The following is an 18,936-nucleotide window of genomic DNA, read 5'->3' as shown; positions in this document are numbered from 1 at the left end:
AGTCTCTTTCCCCCTTTGGAAAGTTCTGGTCCACTAAATTTCTTGGACTATAATCTCATCCTCTCCAAAGCAATCTTGCCTGTCTCCTCTTTGCCCTTTCCTGTTCCTTGACCCTGTGCAAGTTGAAATTGACCACGAACAGTTAGAATACTTGTTCCATCAATGCAGCGCATTGACCTGTAACGCGGAGTGGCACCCATTTGTGGGTAGTCAGCCTATTTTATGGGCGTGAGCTCATATGTATTTAATAATGCCCTATGTTTAAACCTTTTTTTCATATCACCTCAGGACTCATTTGTTTGATCTTGCATTCTCTGGGTATACTCAGCTTTCCTATGCAGTGTTGCACCCTGGTGGCACTGTGTGTTTCTATTTCCATATACAATAACTTCATAGTTCTAGAATAAGTACATAAGAAGTTGTGTTGTGCTTATTCAGTTTCTTAATCCAGCATGGCTTTTCACTGTTTCAAAATCAAATTTTTATTAATACACAGGTATCGTTGATTCCTGCCAGATGGGAATTTTTCAAATCCTTGCTGCTATTCTTCACCTGGGCAATGTGGGGTTCACAGCTCGGGACGCCGACAGTTGTACAATACCAGTAAGTTCCAAATGAGTGTAAAGCTATTTTCACTGTAACATTTCCAATAACCTTGGCTATTTTAAGGTTTATATGCTGCCGTCTTACTGCAAATAGTTTCTGTATCCATGCTTGCTTTCCTGTCCTCCTCCTCCTACAGTGTCATCTAAACTAAAAGAATATTTTCAAATAGTTTTCTTTCTTTCTTTCTTTCTTTCTTTCTTTCTTTCTTTCTTTCTTTCTTTCTTTCTTTCTTTCTTTCTTTCTTTCTTTCTTTCTTTCTTTCTTTCTTTCTTTCTTTCTTTCTTTCTTTCTTTCTTTCTTTCTTTCTTTCTTTCCCCTCCCTCCCTCCCTCCCTCCCTCCCTCCCTCCCTCATACCAACTCTGTTAATTGGATAAATTCAAGTGTGAAAAACTATTTTAATGACTGCATTTAAACCATAGTTAGAAGGCCACAAGCAAAGTGTGTGTGTGCGCACTCTCTTCTAGCATTTGGGTCTTCATTCCTTCTTTTTAATTTAGAATCAACCTAGTTTGTCATGATGTGTAAGAAAACCAGAATTGTAAATTATGGCTTGGTTTAGATATCATGACAAGCTATGGTTTCATTCAAACAGAAAGCAAGTAAATAAGCCTTGAGTGTGGAGGGAGAAGGAGGAACTGTGAACATACAGCACTTGGTTGCAGCCATCCAAACTGTTGTTGGAGATGATCATCTGAATACAGTCCATGAACTGATTTGAAAGTTGCTTGCAAGAAATGGAAGTCTTCCTCTGATGCCTGCGAATCAACAAGTGATAGATCAGAAACTTGTGTAGTGTTAGAGATTAAAACATAACTAGTATAACCTAAGTTTTAAAAAGTTAAGCTATACAAAAGTATAAGTTTCTTTTCATAAAGTCCTATAAAGTTTTTGTCTAAAGTTAATAAACACAAAGTATCTCTACATGAAGCAGCATTTTCATATAGCTTTAGTTATGTACACTATTCACAAATAAAGTAGTCTGTCCTTAGTATTATTTAAAGTTAAAAGAATAGATTTGCAAAGTCTAAAATACTTCTTTTACAGAATATTACTCTTTTAAAGAGTTGTATAGTGTGCATTTAAGCATTGTGTCGGCCATAAAATGAGCTAGCTTCTAACTAAGGCACTAATCTAAAAACAACTTATGGCTAAAAAGACTTAAGTTAGCTTAAATAACAAGGCCTTTGAAGTAAGCAGCCATAGATGCACAGCATTACGTGACACGGATGCTCGTTGCATGAGCAAAATCTGCATAGTCTAACAAATGTAGAAATACTACAAACTCAAATATTAAAATTACATATTGATTCACTAAAGATATTGCACTTTATGCAAAAAAACGTGTTTAAACACATATCTCAGTTACTGCTATCAATAGCAGCTTTGCATGTTACAAAAGACTTCCTAAAAGTTGCGTTGTATTCTTTAAGCTACACCATTGATATAGCAACTCTCTTTCTTGCTATAGTTTCTGTCATCATGACAGGTTCTCTTTCATAGTTAGTCTCCCAAGTATCAAGAATGTACCTTTCCAAAGCAATGCAAGACACTAAAGTTAGTAAAGCTTCAATACCAAAAAGTTAAGATGTACTTAAAAAAATGTAGTTAAAACTCATTGTTTTAGTTAAATATACATACAGCTGCATACAAAGGCCTAGCAAAAAAGTTCAACCAAACACGTATGTCCCTAAATCAGTAGTATAAAAGTGTGACCAAGATAAACACCGAGATGTTTATTTTGGTCAAGAAAAAAAACGAAGGATTGTTAGAGATTTTAGGGGTTAACCTAATTTCTCTCAGAGGAGGAACATTAGGAAAAAACATGACTCGTGTTTTCTGTTAAAAACAAGGTAGAAAATGTCAAGATGACCTGCAGAGAAAAACATGTGTGTCATAGCTTTCCCAAAAGGAACATTCCAGGGTGTTGTGAAATCAAAGTTGCAGGCCAGAACTTCTATACATGGCTCCCAGTGAGGGCTAGAACCATGCACCAGTATGCCAAATAAGGAGAAGGAAATGACATGTATATCACATAGGTCACTTGTTGTCCATAGAGTACAAGTACTGGAGTTTTAGGTGTGGTTCGGGAAAGAAATCAAAGATCCACCATGGGGTAACTTAAAACCTGTATCCAACCAAATCTATTCTTAATCTGTAAATAGCATGTAAATAAATTTTCTATATGCTTATAAAGAAGTCTATGTCTGCTTAGCAATTTGACCCAAAGACCAAGTCCCAGAAATCTCTCTATCAGTAGAAATTCTGTTTACTTTTCTAGATGCCAGAATTGTCTTCACGAAAGCATCAGCACTTCATAGAGAATTTCTGTCCATGAGGCTTTGCTCAGAAATGGGATTAAGATTAAGAAGCAGGAGAATTGTAATGACAGTCTTTTAACATTTGCTGCATACTCTCTCAGTGAGGTTTGCAATGTATATGGATCCATCTAATCACCTAAAGTCTAGAAAATGTAAAACTGTTTCTTTGTCTTCTGTTTTTTGCATGATTGGAAATATTGATGCGTACTGTTGGTAATCAACATGGTTTCAAATCTGATGAGATTTTTCTCATTGTAGGCTAAACATGAGCCCCTCAACATCTTCTGCGATCTCATGGGAGTGGAGTATGACCAGATGGCTCACTGGCTCTGCCATAGGAAACTTGCTACTGCCACAGAGACGTACATCAAACCCATTTCCAAACTTCAGGCGATCAATGCCAGGGATGCTCTTGCAAAACATATCTATGCTAATCTCTTTAACTGGATTGTGGATCATGTGAACAAAGCTCTTCATTCTACTATGAAGCAGCATTCTTTTATCGGTGTCTTGGACATCTATGGGTGAGTGTTCACTGTCTTGATGTCTTTGTATTGGCAACCTTCAGTCTCGAAAGACTATGGTATCGCGCTCTGAAAGGTGGTTCTGGCACAGCGTCTAGTGTGGCTGAAAAGGCCAATCCGGGAGTGACAATCCCTTCCACAGCGGGAGCAAGTGCAGTCTGTCCCTGGTCTGTCTCCCTGGCTATGGGCCTTCCTTCTTTGCCTCTTAGCCTCAGACTGTTGGCCAAGTGTCTCTTCAAACTGGGAAAGGCCATGCTGCACAGCCTGCCTCCAAGCGGGCCGCTCAGAGGCCAGGGTTTCCCACTTGTTGAGGTCCATCCCTAAGGCCTTCAGATCCCTCTTGCAGATGTCCTTGTATCGCAGCTGTGGTCTACCTGTAGGGCGCTTTCCTTGCACGAGTTCTCCATAGAGGAGATCCTTTGGGATCCGGCCATCATCCATTCTCACGACATGACCAAGCCAACGCAGGCGTCTCTGTTTCAGCAGTGAATACATGCTAGGGATTCCAGCACGTTCCAGGACTGTGTTGTTTGGAACTTTGTCCTGCCAGGTGATGCCGAGGATGCGTCGGAGGCAGCGCATGTGGAAAGCGCTCAGTTTCCTCTCCTGTCGTGAGCGGAGAGTCCATGACTCGCTGCAGTACAGAAGTGTACTCAGGACGCAAGCTCTGTAGACCTGGATCTTGGTATGTTCCGTCAGCTTCTTGTTGGACCAGACTCTCTTTGTGAGTCTGGAAAACGTGGTAGCTGCTTTACCGATGCGCTTGTTTAGCTCGGTATCGAGAGAATGAGTGTCGGAGATCGTTGAGCCAAGGTACACAAAGTCATGGACAACCTCCAGTTCATGCTCAGAGATTGTAATGCAGGGAGGTGAGTCCACATCCTGAACCATGACCTGTGTTTTCTTCAGGCTGATTGTCAGTCCAAAATCTTGGCAGGCCTTGCTAAAACGATCCATGAGCTGCTGGAGATCTTTGGCAGAGTGGGTAGTGACAGCTGCATCGTCGGCAAAGAGGAAGTCACGCAGACATTTCAGCTGGACTTTGGATTTTGCTCTCAGTCTGGAGAGGTTGAAGAGCTTTCCGTCTGATCTGGTCCGGAGATAGATGCCTTCTGTTGCAGTTCCAAAGGCCTGCTTCAGCAGGACAGCGAAGAAAATCCCAAACAAGGTTGGTGCAAGAACACAGCCCTGCTTCACTCCGCTTCGGATGTCAAAAGGGTCTGATGTGGAGCCATCGAAGACAACAGTGCCCTTCATGTCCTTGTGGAAAGATCTGATGATGCTGAGGAGCCTGGGTGGACATCCAATCTTGGGGAGAATCTTGAAGAGGCCGTCTCTGCTGACCAGGTCGAAAGCCTTTGTGAGATCTATGAAGGCTATAAAGAGTGGCTGTCGTTGTTCCCTGCATTTCTCCTGCAGTTGTCTAAGGGAGAATACCATATCAGTGGTGGACCTGTTGGCTCGGAATCCACACTGCGATTCTGGATAGACGCTCTCTGCAAGTACCTGGAGCCTCTTTAGTACAACTCGGGCAAACAGCTTTCCTACAACGCTAAGGAGAGAGATGCCGCGGTAGTTGTTGCAGTCACCCCTGTCACCTTTGTTCTTGTACAGCGTGATGATGTTTGCATCCCTCATGTCTTGAGGTACTCCACCTTCTCTCCAGCAGAGACAGAGGATTTCATGCAGCTCAGTGACGATGATCTCTTTGCAGCATTTTAGGACTTCAGCAGGGATGCTGTCTTTTCCAGGTGCCTTGCCAAAGGCAAGGGAGTCCAGGGCCACGTGAAGTTCTTCTAGGGTTGGTTCGCTGTCAAGCTCTTCCAGCACAGGCAGGCACTCAATGTTGTTCAGTGCTTCTTCGGTGACTACATTTTCTCTGGAATATAGCTCAGAGTAGTGCTGCACCCAGCGTTCCATCTGCTGCGCCCGATCCTGGATGACCTCGCCTGTGGCAGACTTCAGAGGGGCAATTTTCCTCTGTGTTGGACCTAGGGCCTGCTTGATACCATCATACATCCCCTTGATGTTGCCCGTGTCAGCTGCTATCTGTATCTCGGAACAGAGCTGGAGCCAGTAGTCGTTAGCACATCTCCTGGCAGTCTGTTGGACTTTGCTGCGAGCAGTTCGGAGGACCTGCAGGTTGCGCTCACTGGGACAGGCCTTGATGTCTTAAGACTTTATTTTTGCTGTAGCAGAAGAACATAGCTTCCCTCCCTGGAAACAGACTGAATGGTACTGAAGACCTCATTGAAATTTAGTTTTGTATCTATGGACTGGTTTACATATGCAAGTTGATAATGACTGGCCAATGACTGTGGCACTTTGGTGACTTGCATATGAACATATAAATATAGGATACTGCCTTCTATTGAGTCAACCACCTGTTCATTTAGCTCAGTACTTCCTTTGCTGATTGGCATTGATTGTTCCAGAGTACCATAGAGGGGCCCTTTCCAGATAGGACTGGGAAAGCCAAATTTGAGGCCTTCTGCATGTAAAGCAGGTGCTGTACTACTAAATGGTGGCCCCTTCCTTCTGTAACGAGCACAGGCTATTGCAAATCAAACACAACAAACAGAATTTTCATATCCTCACATCATCAGAGTTGAGGTTTTAGACAGAATTCTTTCACACATCAATCATCGAGCGCTTAGAAATATCTTCGGAGTCTTTCTAAAATACTATGAGAAATCAAGGGCCATATATGCATGTGTGAACCAGCTCTTTGATTACTCTTTGTCTAAACTGATGTAAATCAGAGCATGCTGTTCTGGTGTACATTTACCCTAAGATACTCTGACATCTGTCTCTGCCATTATAACATTTTGCAACTGAGAGTCTGTCCCCCTAAGATCCTCTGATCTTCAGACTTCTGTCTAATTAGATAGAAAAGAACAACTTAAGATCCTGCTGGTGGAGTCCTCAAAGATTTTGGATGGTGGGAAGGAATTCCATGGCTGGAACTTACAATCCAATTCAGTACAGGCATAGCAGGGCTGCATGACCCAGACCGTATCCTGCACTGAAATTGGGCAGACTGGAGGTCTCCTTGAAATAAGGGAGCATTTCTTCCCTTACCCCTTGGCAAGCCCCAGTCTGCACAAGAGGCTTCTTGGATCTGTGCTAGCAAAATTGCTGGTGCAAATCCAAGTAGCTCTTTATAGGGCTTTCAGGCTCAGGAAGGGTGTTAGGATTTGACAGAGGCCTCCTTTGCCATCCCCACACCTTCTTGGACCTGAACTGCTCCCTCCCCATCCTGCTTCATAACACCCCTCCCCACCTCTGCTCTGCCCTCTCCTTGCCCCCGCACAACTTACCTGCTCCTGTGGCTGTTCCACTGGATTCAGCACTGGTGAGACGGTGCAGGTCTTCCCGCCGGCGCTCTTTACACAGAAGCCATCGCAAACATGCTTTATGGCCAGCAGTAACCCAGATTAGCCTTAGGCAGTTAGACTTTGTGTCTGCTGCTTTGCAACCTCTGTGGATTTATCTCTGGACAACCTTTCCACCCTTACTTCCCATGCCAATATTTGCTCTCAGTCTTCCTTCTCTCTTTCAAGATGGTGAATGTGATGGTTATCACATTGGTAATCTCTCTTGTAACTCAATTAATGATTCTGCTCCTGCTAGAATATTTATTTAAAAACCTTATATCTTGCCAATAACAACCCAATGCAGCTTACAACAAAAATGGTAAAACATACCCAAGCAAATAAAAATACGAAAGAAAACATTGGCATTCGGAAAGAACTACATTCTCTGTACTTTCCTGCCAACTTGCCCTGGATCCCTTCCCCATGTTGGTATGGCTGGCTAAGAAACAACAGTTAACTAAATTGTGAAGCGTAAACTGTGAAGCCATTAATTTGCTGCTTTATGTTGTGCTGGTAGCTGTCATTGTTTTTCAGGTTTGAAACATTTGAGATAAACAGCTTTGAACAATTTTGCATAAACTATGCCAATGAGAAACTGCAGCAACAGTTTAATATGGTAAGTGAGGAACCAACAGCCTATTCCCCTATCTGAATCATCTAGATCAGCACTGGACTCTCAGATTATATCCTCACCAACTACCTTTCCTGGGATATATCCCAGGAATAGCTGGTGCTGCCCTCATAGCATCTTGATAATGTCTCTAGGCAGAATTCTACCCATGGCTGATCACACACTCCCCTTCTATTTGCTTATATGAGTTATTTGTAGCCTAACTTTCAAGATGAAACTGCTTGAAGTATTTTGCATATGGTTAAAATTAAATAATCTAGTATTCTGGAAGCTGCTGCTTAAAGCTATAGCATGCCTGATTTCAAGAGCTCCCTTGAGAATGTGGCTACTAGGAAAATCTAGCTTTAGATAGCAGTTACAGGAGGCAGGGCTTCTCCAGTGGGCCTCAAATGTCTCCGCTTTGTGGTGGCTCCAAGCAGCAGAAAGCATTGTGGAAAAAAATGGGAACAACTCACAAGAAGGACTGTTGTGACCTGTGAAGTAGCAGCCTGGAAGCCTTCCTCACAAACAGAACTGCTGGTTGGAAAAGGCACCAACCTGCTACTCAGGACAGGAGAGAGACAGGCAGCTGCCTAGAGCCTTTCAGTGGTAGTATATTTCTTTCTGAGCTGTGTTGTACATTGTCCTGGGAAGTTACCAGGCCTTGCATATGAGGCATTTTCTTGGCTATAGCATAAGCCAAACTCAGTTCCTTGAAAGAAATTCTCATAAAAGTTTGCTACGGTTTTCATTCTATCCTCTCTGTAACTGTGCTATTACAGGTCAAGCCTACATGTACGCAGATTTGGAACCCCTGTTTTTAACTAACTGTGGGTTCTGAACCCATGATGAAGGCTGGATCTGAGCTCCCAGATGCAACTGGATATACTCTCCAGTCATGTCCGGGAGCCTTTCTGACACCCGCAGAAAGGCATCCAGAGGTGCTAGAATGGCCTATTTTTTCCAAAAACCAGAAGTGCCTTACTGCCACCTCTGGAGGCCTTTCTGAGGCCGCTAGGTGCTGTACAGGCCTCAGAACACCTCTGTACAGCAAGATCTGGATGTGACTAGAGAAGATCAGTGGTCGCATCCAGAGGGTTCTGTGGACTAGACCCACAGGTTTCGCTATCTGTGGGGTTGTCTGTGTGTGTCCAGGAACAGATCCCCTGTGGATACAGAGGTCCGACTATATATTCATTTAGTATAAGCCTTAGTAAGTGACTTTTTAGCTTAAACAGATTTATATAGAGGAAGAAATTCATTTGTTGCTTTGATATGCACTTAGTTAATGAGTAGTTCAGCTTTAATTTATAGTTTGCTTAGGGTACCAGGAAGAAAAGAAATTCAAAGTCAAATTGTTCTCATGACTGTATTATTTCTCCCATAGCATGTCTTTAAACTGGAGCAAGAAGAATACATGAGAGAGCAAATTCCATGGACATTAATTGATTTCTATGACAATCAGCCGTGTATTAATCTCATAGAGGCCAAACTAGGCATTTTGGATTTACTCGATGAGGAATGCAAGGTGAGGGTTCAAATGATCTGTGTTTTATTTCAAACATTGTTGATGTTCAGTGTTCAGTGCTTTGTTTGTGCCCCGTCCAAGGAGCCTCTATCTGAACACCTTTCAGTGTTGTTTGTGGGCTGAACAGTGGCATAGCTAGGTCATTTGACACCCAGGGCCCATAAATTTTTGTCATCCCCGTATGACAAAATTAGTCAGTGGGTAAGGGCACCCACTAGGATGGATGCCAGTCTAAATGGGAGCCTAGAAGAGTGCCTAAGAGGACACTAGTCAGAATGGGACCCCAGGTCTACCTGGCAGGTAGATCTGGGCTCTAAGAGCCCAATCCTGTGTATGTCTACTCAGAAGTAAGTTCCATTATAATCAATGGGGCTTACTCCCAGGAAAGTGTGGATAGGATTGTAGCCCAAAGTCAGGACAGAAGCCCAGGTCTGCCCACCCAGAGAACCTTTGTCATAGAGGCCAAAGTTCAACCTGGAGCCCAGGTCTACCAACCTGGTTGAGTGCTCATGTCCCCCTCAAACACAGGATCCACCCCTGGTTACCGTGCTAACACCTTATTGGTTCCATGCTGTGTCATAATAACATCTCATTGGCTCTTTGAACAATTAGACTCATCGGTCTGTTTTGAGTTAAGGAAATGGTTACATATGACAGTTGCATTTTTGTTTTATGGCTTTTTGGCCATAACTTATGTTAGAATGGAGATATTTCACTCTGGTTTGTTTCATTGCATTCTGCTGTAAATTACGTATTGAATGGTATATAACAGGACGGTATTATTCCTAACAACTGCAATTTTAGAGATTTTGGTCACTAGTGGTGTCATCCCCCTGAGGGTGGCTCCCAGGGTGGACTGCCCCTTGTCCCTGTTAGGTACCCCACTGGGGCTGAACTAGATGTTGTGGTTTAGCAGCAGCCACGCATCCCTCATATCTTTCCCGTTTATCATCCTGGTATTAACTAGTCAAAAAAATACATGGTATGACATCTTTGTAGTCTGTCCTGCTCGGGTTGTTGGCTGTCTCTTTGATAGAGAATTCTGAACACAATGATGTTGCACCAAATATTTCATGTACTAAATGTTACTAGGGATGTGTGGGTTGATGGCCACCATATATCCCCTCTAAAATGTAGTTGGACTCTAATGAGCACCTTAAAACACTGAAAATTTCTTACTTGAAAATGTCAGTGTAGTAAAAACCAGAGATATAATTTACATAGATGGTTCTTCTTAAAGCAGTTCTAATGATGCCTGTCCTACAGTTTGTGTATGCTAACTTAGCGGGAAGCCCTGGAAGATTCAGGAGGTCTTGCTTACAAGTAAATGTGCACAAGGCTGAGCTGAAAAGTCTTCAGCATTTGCATGGCTCCAACTTTAAAAGCCTTTTGTTTAATAGGCTACTTAACTATGTATGTGATTTTTGTCATAGATTATGATTGAGAGGTCTCTGGAGCAGGGAACAATTTCTATTTTAATCATCATATCCTGTGCCTAATTTACCTAGGGTTTTTTAAATTCTTTGAAATACCGTTTGCTTCGCCTTTTTTTCTTTCTCATGCAGATTAGAAATGTATTGTCTGAATCAATCCAATTTCTCCCACTTGAGGAATTTAAGCATTCTTGTTATGCTTTAGGGAAGGTCTGAATTTTAGTAATTCTTACTAATATGTTATGTACAAGTGGATTTTGACACAGGGGATCCTAGAAGTAGATGATCTGTAACCTTTGCTGTTAGAAACAGAATTGTTAATCATTCATGTTGAAGTGACAGAAATTCAGATGAATTTTAAATGCCAATCCATGTTTCTTGTCTTAGCTATAGACAGGCCTTCTTTCCTTTGTTTCAAAATAGCATCAAGACTGTTCAGATATTTTAATTTTATTTTCCCTTCTCCAGATGCCTAAAGGTTCAGACAATAGTTGGGCCCAGAAATTGTATAATACCCACTTAAATAAGACTGCACTCTTTGAAAAGCCCCGCTTGTCAAACAAAGCTTTTATCATCCAGCATTTTGCAGATAAGGTAAGGATTTCTGTTTTCCATCTGGTCTAATTAATTTAAATGAACTATTGTGCAGTCCTTTCTGGGACAGTTAGAGCAACCATTTGCATTTAATGTACAACAGATGGAAAAGCTTGCGTGCATTGAGTTAAAGGAAGTTGGGAAAGATATTGAATGGAATGGTTATAACTTCATCAAGTCTTCCATTGCAACAGATAAGGTTAAGCAAGTGACTTGAAAAATAGGGCTGTTCAGTTGTTCCTCTAGACATCCATGTGCTTAAGAACTCTGTCTGTATTGCTATATGTGCATACGGCTTCTCCATGCAGTTGGGAACACATGGGCCAATTGGGATTTGCAATTTGGGTGGTATAACACTTGGCATGTACAGCCTCTTTCTTCATTTTGGAGGCCATAAGAGGCTTTTTTGTCTCGTTAAACATGTATTTTGAATTTCCAGGTGGAGTATCAGTGTGAAGGTTTTCTGGAAAAAAACAAAGACACGGTCTATGAAGAACAAATCAATGTTTTAAAATCAAGTAAGGTTAGTATTGAATTTTTCTTTTTCTTTGATACTTGATTCAGTTTCTGATAATCTTATCCCACTCTGATATTTATTTATTGTTGGGAATATTATAGGAATTTAATTAAAACCACCAATTTTGACACTGAATTTACATATTGAAAATACCCTCAAACCATATGACTGTTATAAATTCAGATGGTTCCCTGTAATTCACCTCAAAGAACTTTTTTAAATCAGTGAAACATAATGGACCATCTCTTTCTATTTCAAGCCATGACCATGGGATTACTGCAACAGGACTCAAGTAGCAAATGGAAACAAAATCTATCATATCTTACCAGAGCTAGGAAAATGGGTTAACAGGCAGTTCTCAAGCTTACTGGAGCCATGACCCACCTCAGCCTCTGGCGTTGCCATCACAACCTGAAACAGGCCTCAGAAATGGCTCTGGACGCAGTTGAAACTTGCGTTCACAAAATCGGAAGTGACCCAGAAGTCACTTCCAGAGTCATTCCGAGGTCTGTGGAGGCCTCTGGAGGCCATGCTGGGCCTGGTGTGACAACAGTTGTCTGAGGTGGGTCACAACCCTGGCCTCCAGTTGTTCCCGTTTGGCTCCAGTTTGGAGCCAGACAGGCAAGGGTGGGTGGGCACAACTCACAACCCACCTGGCCACTTGATGGGTCACAACTCACAATTTGAGAAACACTGGGTTAACATAACCCTGTTCAGGGAAGCATGTTTGCCCTTCACTTTCCAACATGTCCATTTTCATGTGTTCAACCATAAAATGCTCACGGTTGTAGCATTTGCAAACATCAAGATGGCAATGTGATATATAGTCGTAGTGCAGCTCCACAAAAGTCAATGGGGCTTATACCCGCTTAACTGTGTGCAGGAAAGCCAGCCAAACATTGTATTCAAACAAGCACTTCCGTCACATCTCACTGGACTTCCCTATCTATCACTGACCCAGAGCGCACGTTTATGCATTTCCTGTTAACATATCCATTCTCCTTCCAGAACTGCAGGTTCTGTCTCACATTATCTTAGCTGTTTCAAATATGTTTGTCATCCCCTGAATAAGAGACTCAATCTTATGATTATATAAAGGCATTTAAAGTCAGATAAGTGTTATTGAAGGGCTATAAATCAGGCATACTTCCACATGTGAACATCCTTTGTGAAACAGAATAAGAAATTAGCTTCCTTAAAACATTTTTTTAGACTATCAACTGGAAAGTAATGAAGTCAGGGTGTGAACCTTAAGATACCGCCTCTTTGTTTTTATTTTATATGAGAGTGTTCTGTACAACAGCTTCATTTGCAATGCCCTCCCCTTTCTAATTCAGAGAAGACATTTTTGTCTTTTGTGTCTGAACTAGTTTAAGATGCTGCCTGCACTGTTCCAGGATGAGAAAACCATCAGCCCCACTTCAGCGACTCCCTCTGGTCGCATGCCTTTGTCTCGAGCACCTGTGAAACCCGCGAAGTCTAAGATGGGTCAAACAAGCAAGGAACATAAGAAAACAGTGGGTCATCAGGTGTGTGAAATTAACGGCTGTGGTTAGCAGTGACAGCAGTAATCTTTTAAATGTATTGCTGCTGTTATGCCTATTTCGTCATGATGTGATTTTAGCTCCAGAGTGTGCAGCTGTCTACCATTAGGGGCATTTCTCCTGATATTGGGCAAGGGGAGGGGAGAATAACTCTAAAGGTTTATGAAGTGATGGTGTAGATTTTTCCTCTGTTGCTTTAAGAATGAGACCTTTTGTTGACTCCCCATCCTCCAGCACAGACAGACAATAGTGTCTTGTTGTAAAACATCTCATTAAGAATGGGATACTTGGCTTCCTAGAATGCACTGAAATAAATCTTGTACAGCTTTATGCAATCAATACGAAAGATCTCAGACCATGGATTTTTCCTTCCTATAGAAATACTGTTACATTATTCAGTGGTATGGCTTATGTTTACTTGAAATGCTTTTAGATGTTGCTCGGATGAGGAGTTCCAGGCTACAGAATGAGATTTGGCCTCAAAAGCTATCAGTATATCGTAGTATTTCTTTTTGAATTTGTTTTTTTCCTTTCCTATAGTTCAGAAATTCTTTGCAGCTCCTGATGGAGACTCTTAATGCCACAACTCCACATTATGTGCGGTGTATTAAACCAAATGACTTCAAGTTTCCATTCATGTAAGTTGGTTTGCACAGTGTCCTAAAGTGTAACAGTTGCCTCTCAGAAGTCCAGTGGAAAAATGACATACATTCTACTGCTTGTTTTGGATGCAAATGGGAAGGCTTTCATGTTCGGCTCATTTCATTAGCTACAGCTAAATGTGTATTTTGGTACACATCAGGGTTGTTTTTCCATGTTATGATTTCTGTTCAAGGAAGTTGCTTCTCTGATGGAACATGAAAAGGATTTATATTCATGTCTTCTCATGAGCCAGATGCATTTAGAAAGGTGTGAAATTAGAAATTAGAAAGGGAGCTGCTTTCTAATTTGTCAAGCGTATAAATCCTTCTTTGTGTTATGATTTTTTCATAACACATGACTTTTGGAGCACTTGACAAGTAAAATTGCAGCACAGAAAATTGACTCTAGCTCTTTAGCTGCAAAATGTACGCAGTAGGGTTATAATAAAATAATAATAATAAAACTTTATTTTTATCCCGCCCTTCTCCCTAACGGGACCCAGGTTATGTGAATGTAAGAAGCTCTTCCTTCTTGCTCCTTGACAATTGTCCACCTTTTCAAGATCATGCCTTTGCTTTGATTCTCTCTATGTTCTGCCACACAGTCCTGGACAGTGATGTGGAAACTCAGGCTTACTCAGCACTCACACTCCCCTTTTGACCGCAAAAGCTGAATCCAAGGATGAGCAACCACCAACAAATCTGAATTGCTGGGCTTGGTAAACAGGCATATGAACTGTCTACCTATTGCCTGTTGAGTCCCAGTTCATATTTTTTTTAAGTAGAGGCTGGCTCTCTGGCTAAGTTTACACATCCAGCAAAATGAGGTGAGAATTCAGTGATGGAAAACTGAGGAGGTAGAATGTACTATACCAGGGCTTCTCGAACTGGGAAGCCCTGTCTCTGGCCCCTTAAGGGACGGGGAAGAGGGAAGGTAGCAACACAAGCACCAGGATCACGCTGCTGCCAGGGACAGGGAAAGGTTTTTGTACACAGCCAGTGTAAGCCTCCTGGGGGGTCCAGGAGCCTGTGGAACCCTCTGCAGGACTCCCCATGCCTTCAAACATCTGAAAAACAAAAAAACAAAAACCCATTTCCAGTTTTATGATGAAAACAGGGAGTGGTGTTTTTTTTTTACTCTTTTCAGACATTTGCAAACTTGAGGAGACCTGCAAAGGGGTCAGCAGGCTCCCTGGATCCCCTAGGAAGCTGGCACTAGTTGTAGGTAAGTGTTCAAACCTGCCCCCCCCCCGTCCATGGTAGCAGTATGATCCTGGGGATCACATTGCTGCTTTCCCCCCACCCCTGCAACTGTTTATGTTGGTTACAGAAATGCAGCACACACATACACCTGCCCACAGTCTGAACTTTGTTCTGTTGCATGTGTAGACTATGTCTCCATGTGTCCATGTATTAACCCAAAAGGTAATGGGGGGACAGCAAGTTTACTTATGAAGGCCTACATTCAATGTCTTTTTGCTGTCTGAGCAGCTATACTTGCAGTTCCATAACATATGATGTTTCTTACAGCACAATCCTAGAGATGTCTACTTGGAAGTAAGGCCCATTGTGTTCAATGGTGCTTACTTCTAGGTAAGTGTCTCTTCTTACACAGTTGAGCTCTTCTGTAGGCAACACTTTTAGAATGTTAACACTGCTATCAAAGGCATGTTCTTAGCAGTGTGTTCACTCATAGGTTTGATGAAAAGCGGACTGTGCAGCAGCTCAGAGCTTGTGGCGTACTGGAAACGATTCGAATCAGCGCAGCTGGCTTCCCTTCAAGGTCAGTCTACAGATGTTTAGATGCTTCTCAGGAATCTAATTTACACCCTGAGAGGTTTTCTGTTCAGCTAATACCATGTTGTTTTGTAAAACCAGGTGGACGTATCAAGAATTTTTTAGCCGCTATCGTGTCCTGATGAAGCAGAAAGATGTGCTCAGTGACAGGAAGCAGACGTGTAAAAATGTCTTGGAGAAGCTGATTCTGGTATAGAATTAACATCTAAAAATTGTGGAATGTTGCAAAACCATCTCTCTGACCTTCTGGTCCGTTCAGTGATGAGGACAGTGTCTTGTGGCAGATGGGCATTGGGCACCAGAACCGTCCCAATTAGCTTTCTCAACTTGTCTCATCAATTTGCTGGTGTATTAACCCTAAATGTTTTTGAAAAATGCCAATAGTTCTTGTTGTGAGTTGCCTGAAACAGAATACATAACACTGGGCCCAATCCTATCCAACTTTCCTGCACTCATGCAGCCACAGTGCAGCTCCAAGGCAAGGGAACAAATGTTCCCTTACTTTGAGGAGGCCGCCTTGACTGCTCCCCCACCACAGGATTCAGCCCAGTCACCATTGGCACTCCAGGGCTGGAAAGTTGGATAGGATTGGGCCCACCGTCTTCAATTTCTTTACATTAAAATGACCTTTCTGGACCAGAATAAAACTGTAATAGTCCTGATATTTATCCTTAATATTCTATAATTCCCATAATTACTTTAACGCCATAAGGACACATACAAAAAATAGAATTTTAAACCATCTTGCTCCTGCATTTAATTTAATCCTCAGAATTTGTTGCAAAGCTGCCTGTGGCACTTCTTCCCTAATTCTGTCACTGAGCTTAAAAAAAAAGTCTAATGTCATTTTCAGCTTGACACTGATTATGTATTTCCTTTCAAAAATAGGACAAGGATAAGTACCAGTTTGGGAAGACAAAAATATTTTTCCGGGCTGGCCAGGTAGCCTACTTGGAAAAAATAAGGGCTGATAAACTGAGAGCCGCTTGCATCCGAATTCAGAAGACCATCCGGGGGTGGCTGATGCGGAAGAAGTACCTGCGAATGAGGAAGGCAGCCATCACCATTCAGAGATACGTCCGAGGGTACCAGGCACGATGGTAAGATGATCACCTGGGAAAACTTGTATTACTCTCATGATAAGATTGCTTTAATGAAGCACTCAGATCTATCTTCAGTTTTCCCTCCACTGATCAATATGTTAGGCGAGACCTATGCAACTTGTGACCCACAAGATGAATGCCAGGCATGATAAAGCTTCTGTTTTTGCTGCATTTGGAACTGAAAAAGAAAGGTGGAGTGTGGAAAACTGTGAAGTACCCCACAAAGAAGTGTGGGGTACTCAAGTCTTTCCATTTTAGTGACTATTTGAATCAAAGTTCAAGAAGACTTTTCCCTGTATTCATGTTGTATTTTTGCTGACCATTCAGAGCTTTTAGGAGCAGATGACCAAAAGTCAGCATAGAAATAAATAAAACATGTTCTTGTCACCTTTTGCCTACAAAGTTTCTGTAGTCTTACATCTTCAGAGTGACAGGATGCCTAACTGCTCAGAGTACAGCAAGGGTATGATAGTTGATTAAACAAAACTTATTTAGATCTGTTTTTCATTATCTTTTGCATTCATTATAAGGCTTTTGATCACACAATGAAACTGCACTATCAAGTTTGGGGCATAGCTGAGAAATAGCCCAGTTTTTCAAGTTATGACACTCTGAAGATTTTTGTCTGTTAAGGGTTTTATTTGAGCTCTGATCAGAAGCAATAAAGATGAACACAGGTACTTTAAAGAGGGATACGGGGAGCATGCGTATTTTGTCTTATTAAACTTTTTCTAAGTCATCTCTAAAGTAATGCTCCCTTCCATTCTTTAGAGCAGAGTTTCTTAAACTGGGGCATTGCAACGCCCCAGCCAGCAAAGTTCTGTCTGCCCCTTTAAGGGGCAGGGAGGGGGGAATTGCTATTGTGAAACAGGAAGTGGGTTGTGATTTTTATTTTTAGATTTTATGAGGTTTGGGGAGCCCTGCAGTGCATCCTCGGGGCTCCCTGCACCCCCCAGAGGCCAGCACGAGCTCAGGTAAGTCCTGGCAGTGGCGCGATCATCCTGATCACTTCACTGCATTCTGCCCTCCCCCGCAAAGACTTACAACAGCTCCTGAACTCCTGGAGAGTTTGGGAACCACTGCTTTCGGGTCTAATTAAAATACTAAGTTTTCCCATGTTGTTATGACCATGAATCCTATATAAGCTGTATTGTCAGCCTCATGTATGACAGTTGGGAAACTTAGAGCCCAATTGTATCCAACTTTCCAGCACTGATGCAATCCCAGTTGGGTGTGCACTGTATCCTGCAGTGATGGGGGGCAGTCATGGAGGCCTCTTGCCTTGCTTCTGCATTGTGGCTGCATCAGCACTGGAAAGTTGGATAGGATTGGCCCTTAGTCTGGAATTTCAAGGAATACTGAGTACATTGAGTGCCCCCAGATTTTAAAATCATGGAGGTTTTGGTTCCCAGCTCCATTAGTCTCTCGTGAGCCTCCCCATTGTAACTTTTCATTGAAAGTGACATTATGACATCAGAATGAAGCTTCTTGGAGTTAAATGTAATCGTCTTTTCACAATTTTTCTTGGTCAGCCTTGCCACCTTTCTTCGAAGAACCAGAGCTGCCATCATTATTCAGAAATTTCAGCGCATGTATGTTGTTCGCAAGCGATATCGTCGCACTCGAGCGACTACTGTTGTTCTCCAGTCTTATTTACGAGGCTACATTGCAAGGCAAAAGTATCAAAAGGTAAGGGAAACCTGTCTAACTCTTAGTTGTGATTTTGAATTCCCTCTTGAATAGTGTGTGTTGGGTAGTGCTTGCTTTATATGGGTCAGTTTCAACCCTTTTTTACAGGCCTTTCTAGTTGCATGCGAGATGCACATTTGCACATGTATGGTACACTGCAAAGTTGTAGGTTGTAGGTTCTGCTCAAGTAGAAAGCCAGCTATTCTGTGTATCTCAGTTATGGATCACATCTACATACAACCTTCTGTTAATGTGTATGTTCATTTTAAGACATATCACTTTTTGCAGGCACTACTTGGTCAATGCAGAAATGCACTTTTGTGCAATGTGCTTCTGAATTTCTTTGAATGTTATGACTCAGGATTCTAAAAGCTGCAGCCCAGAGAAGATTGTTTTCAATCAAGGCAATTTCAAATTAACAATTTTAAGTCATTAAGAAAACAAGGCTAATATCAAATCATTTTTATTTAAATCAAAATTTTCAATTTTATTTAGATTCTTCCTGAATTAACTGTGCCTACTACTTGGTTGCTACAACCAAATTGATTTCAAATGTGAATAGTGCCTCTTATACAACCTGAAACCATATTTTATAAATTTGTAATTTATTATTTTTAGATTATTTAATGCTACCAATTCTTTGTTGCTTAACTG

General features: G+C 41.9%; 1 protein-coding gene across 1 annotated transcript in view; it reads left to right on the top strand.

Annotated features, from left to right (window-relative positions):
• The window catches only part of MYO5A (myosin VA), a 99,869-nt gene that overhangs the window by 40,787 nt on the left and 40,146 nt on the right, over positions 1-18,936 (top strand). The window contains exons 9-20 of the mRNA XM_066636535.1: positions 497-603; positions 3,184-3,449; positions 7,361-7,442; positions 8,824-8,964; positions 10,866-10,991; positions 11,431-11,514; positions 12,879-13,037; positions 13,593-13,690; positions 15,390-15,476; positions 15,572-15,680; positions 16,379-16,590; positions 18,126-18,282. Coding sequence (XP_066492632.1) covers positions 497-603; positions 3,184-3,449; positions 7,361-7,442; positions 8,824-8,964; positions 10,866-10,991; positions 11,431-11,514; positions 12,879-13,037; positions 13,593-13,690; positions 15,390-15,476; positions 15,572-15,680; positions 16,379-16,590; positions 18,126-18,282 — 1,628 coding nt within the window. The remainder of the gene's footprint in view (positions 1-496; positions 604-3,183; positions 3,450-7,360; positions 7,443-8,823; positions 8,965-10,865; positions 10,992-11,430; positions 11,515-12,878; positions 13,038-13,592; positions 13,691-15,389; positions 15,477-15,571; positions 15,681-16,378; positions 16,591-18,125; positions 18,283-18,936) is intronic.

The sequence above is a fragment of the Tiliqua scincoides genome, chromosome 8 (genome assembly GCF_035046505.1).
Source record: "Tiliqua scincoides isolate rTilSci1 chromosome 8, rTilSci1.hap2, whole genome shotgun sequence".
NCBI lineage: Eukaryota > Metazoa > Chordata > Lepidosauria > Squamata > Scincidae > Tiliqua > Tiliqua scincoides.
Note: the sequence above shows the minus strand (reverse complement) of the source record. Positions and strands in the feature narration are given on the sequence as shown.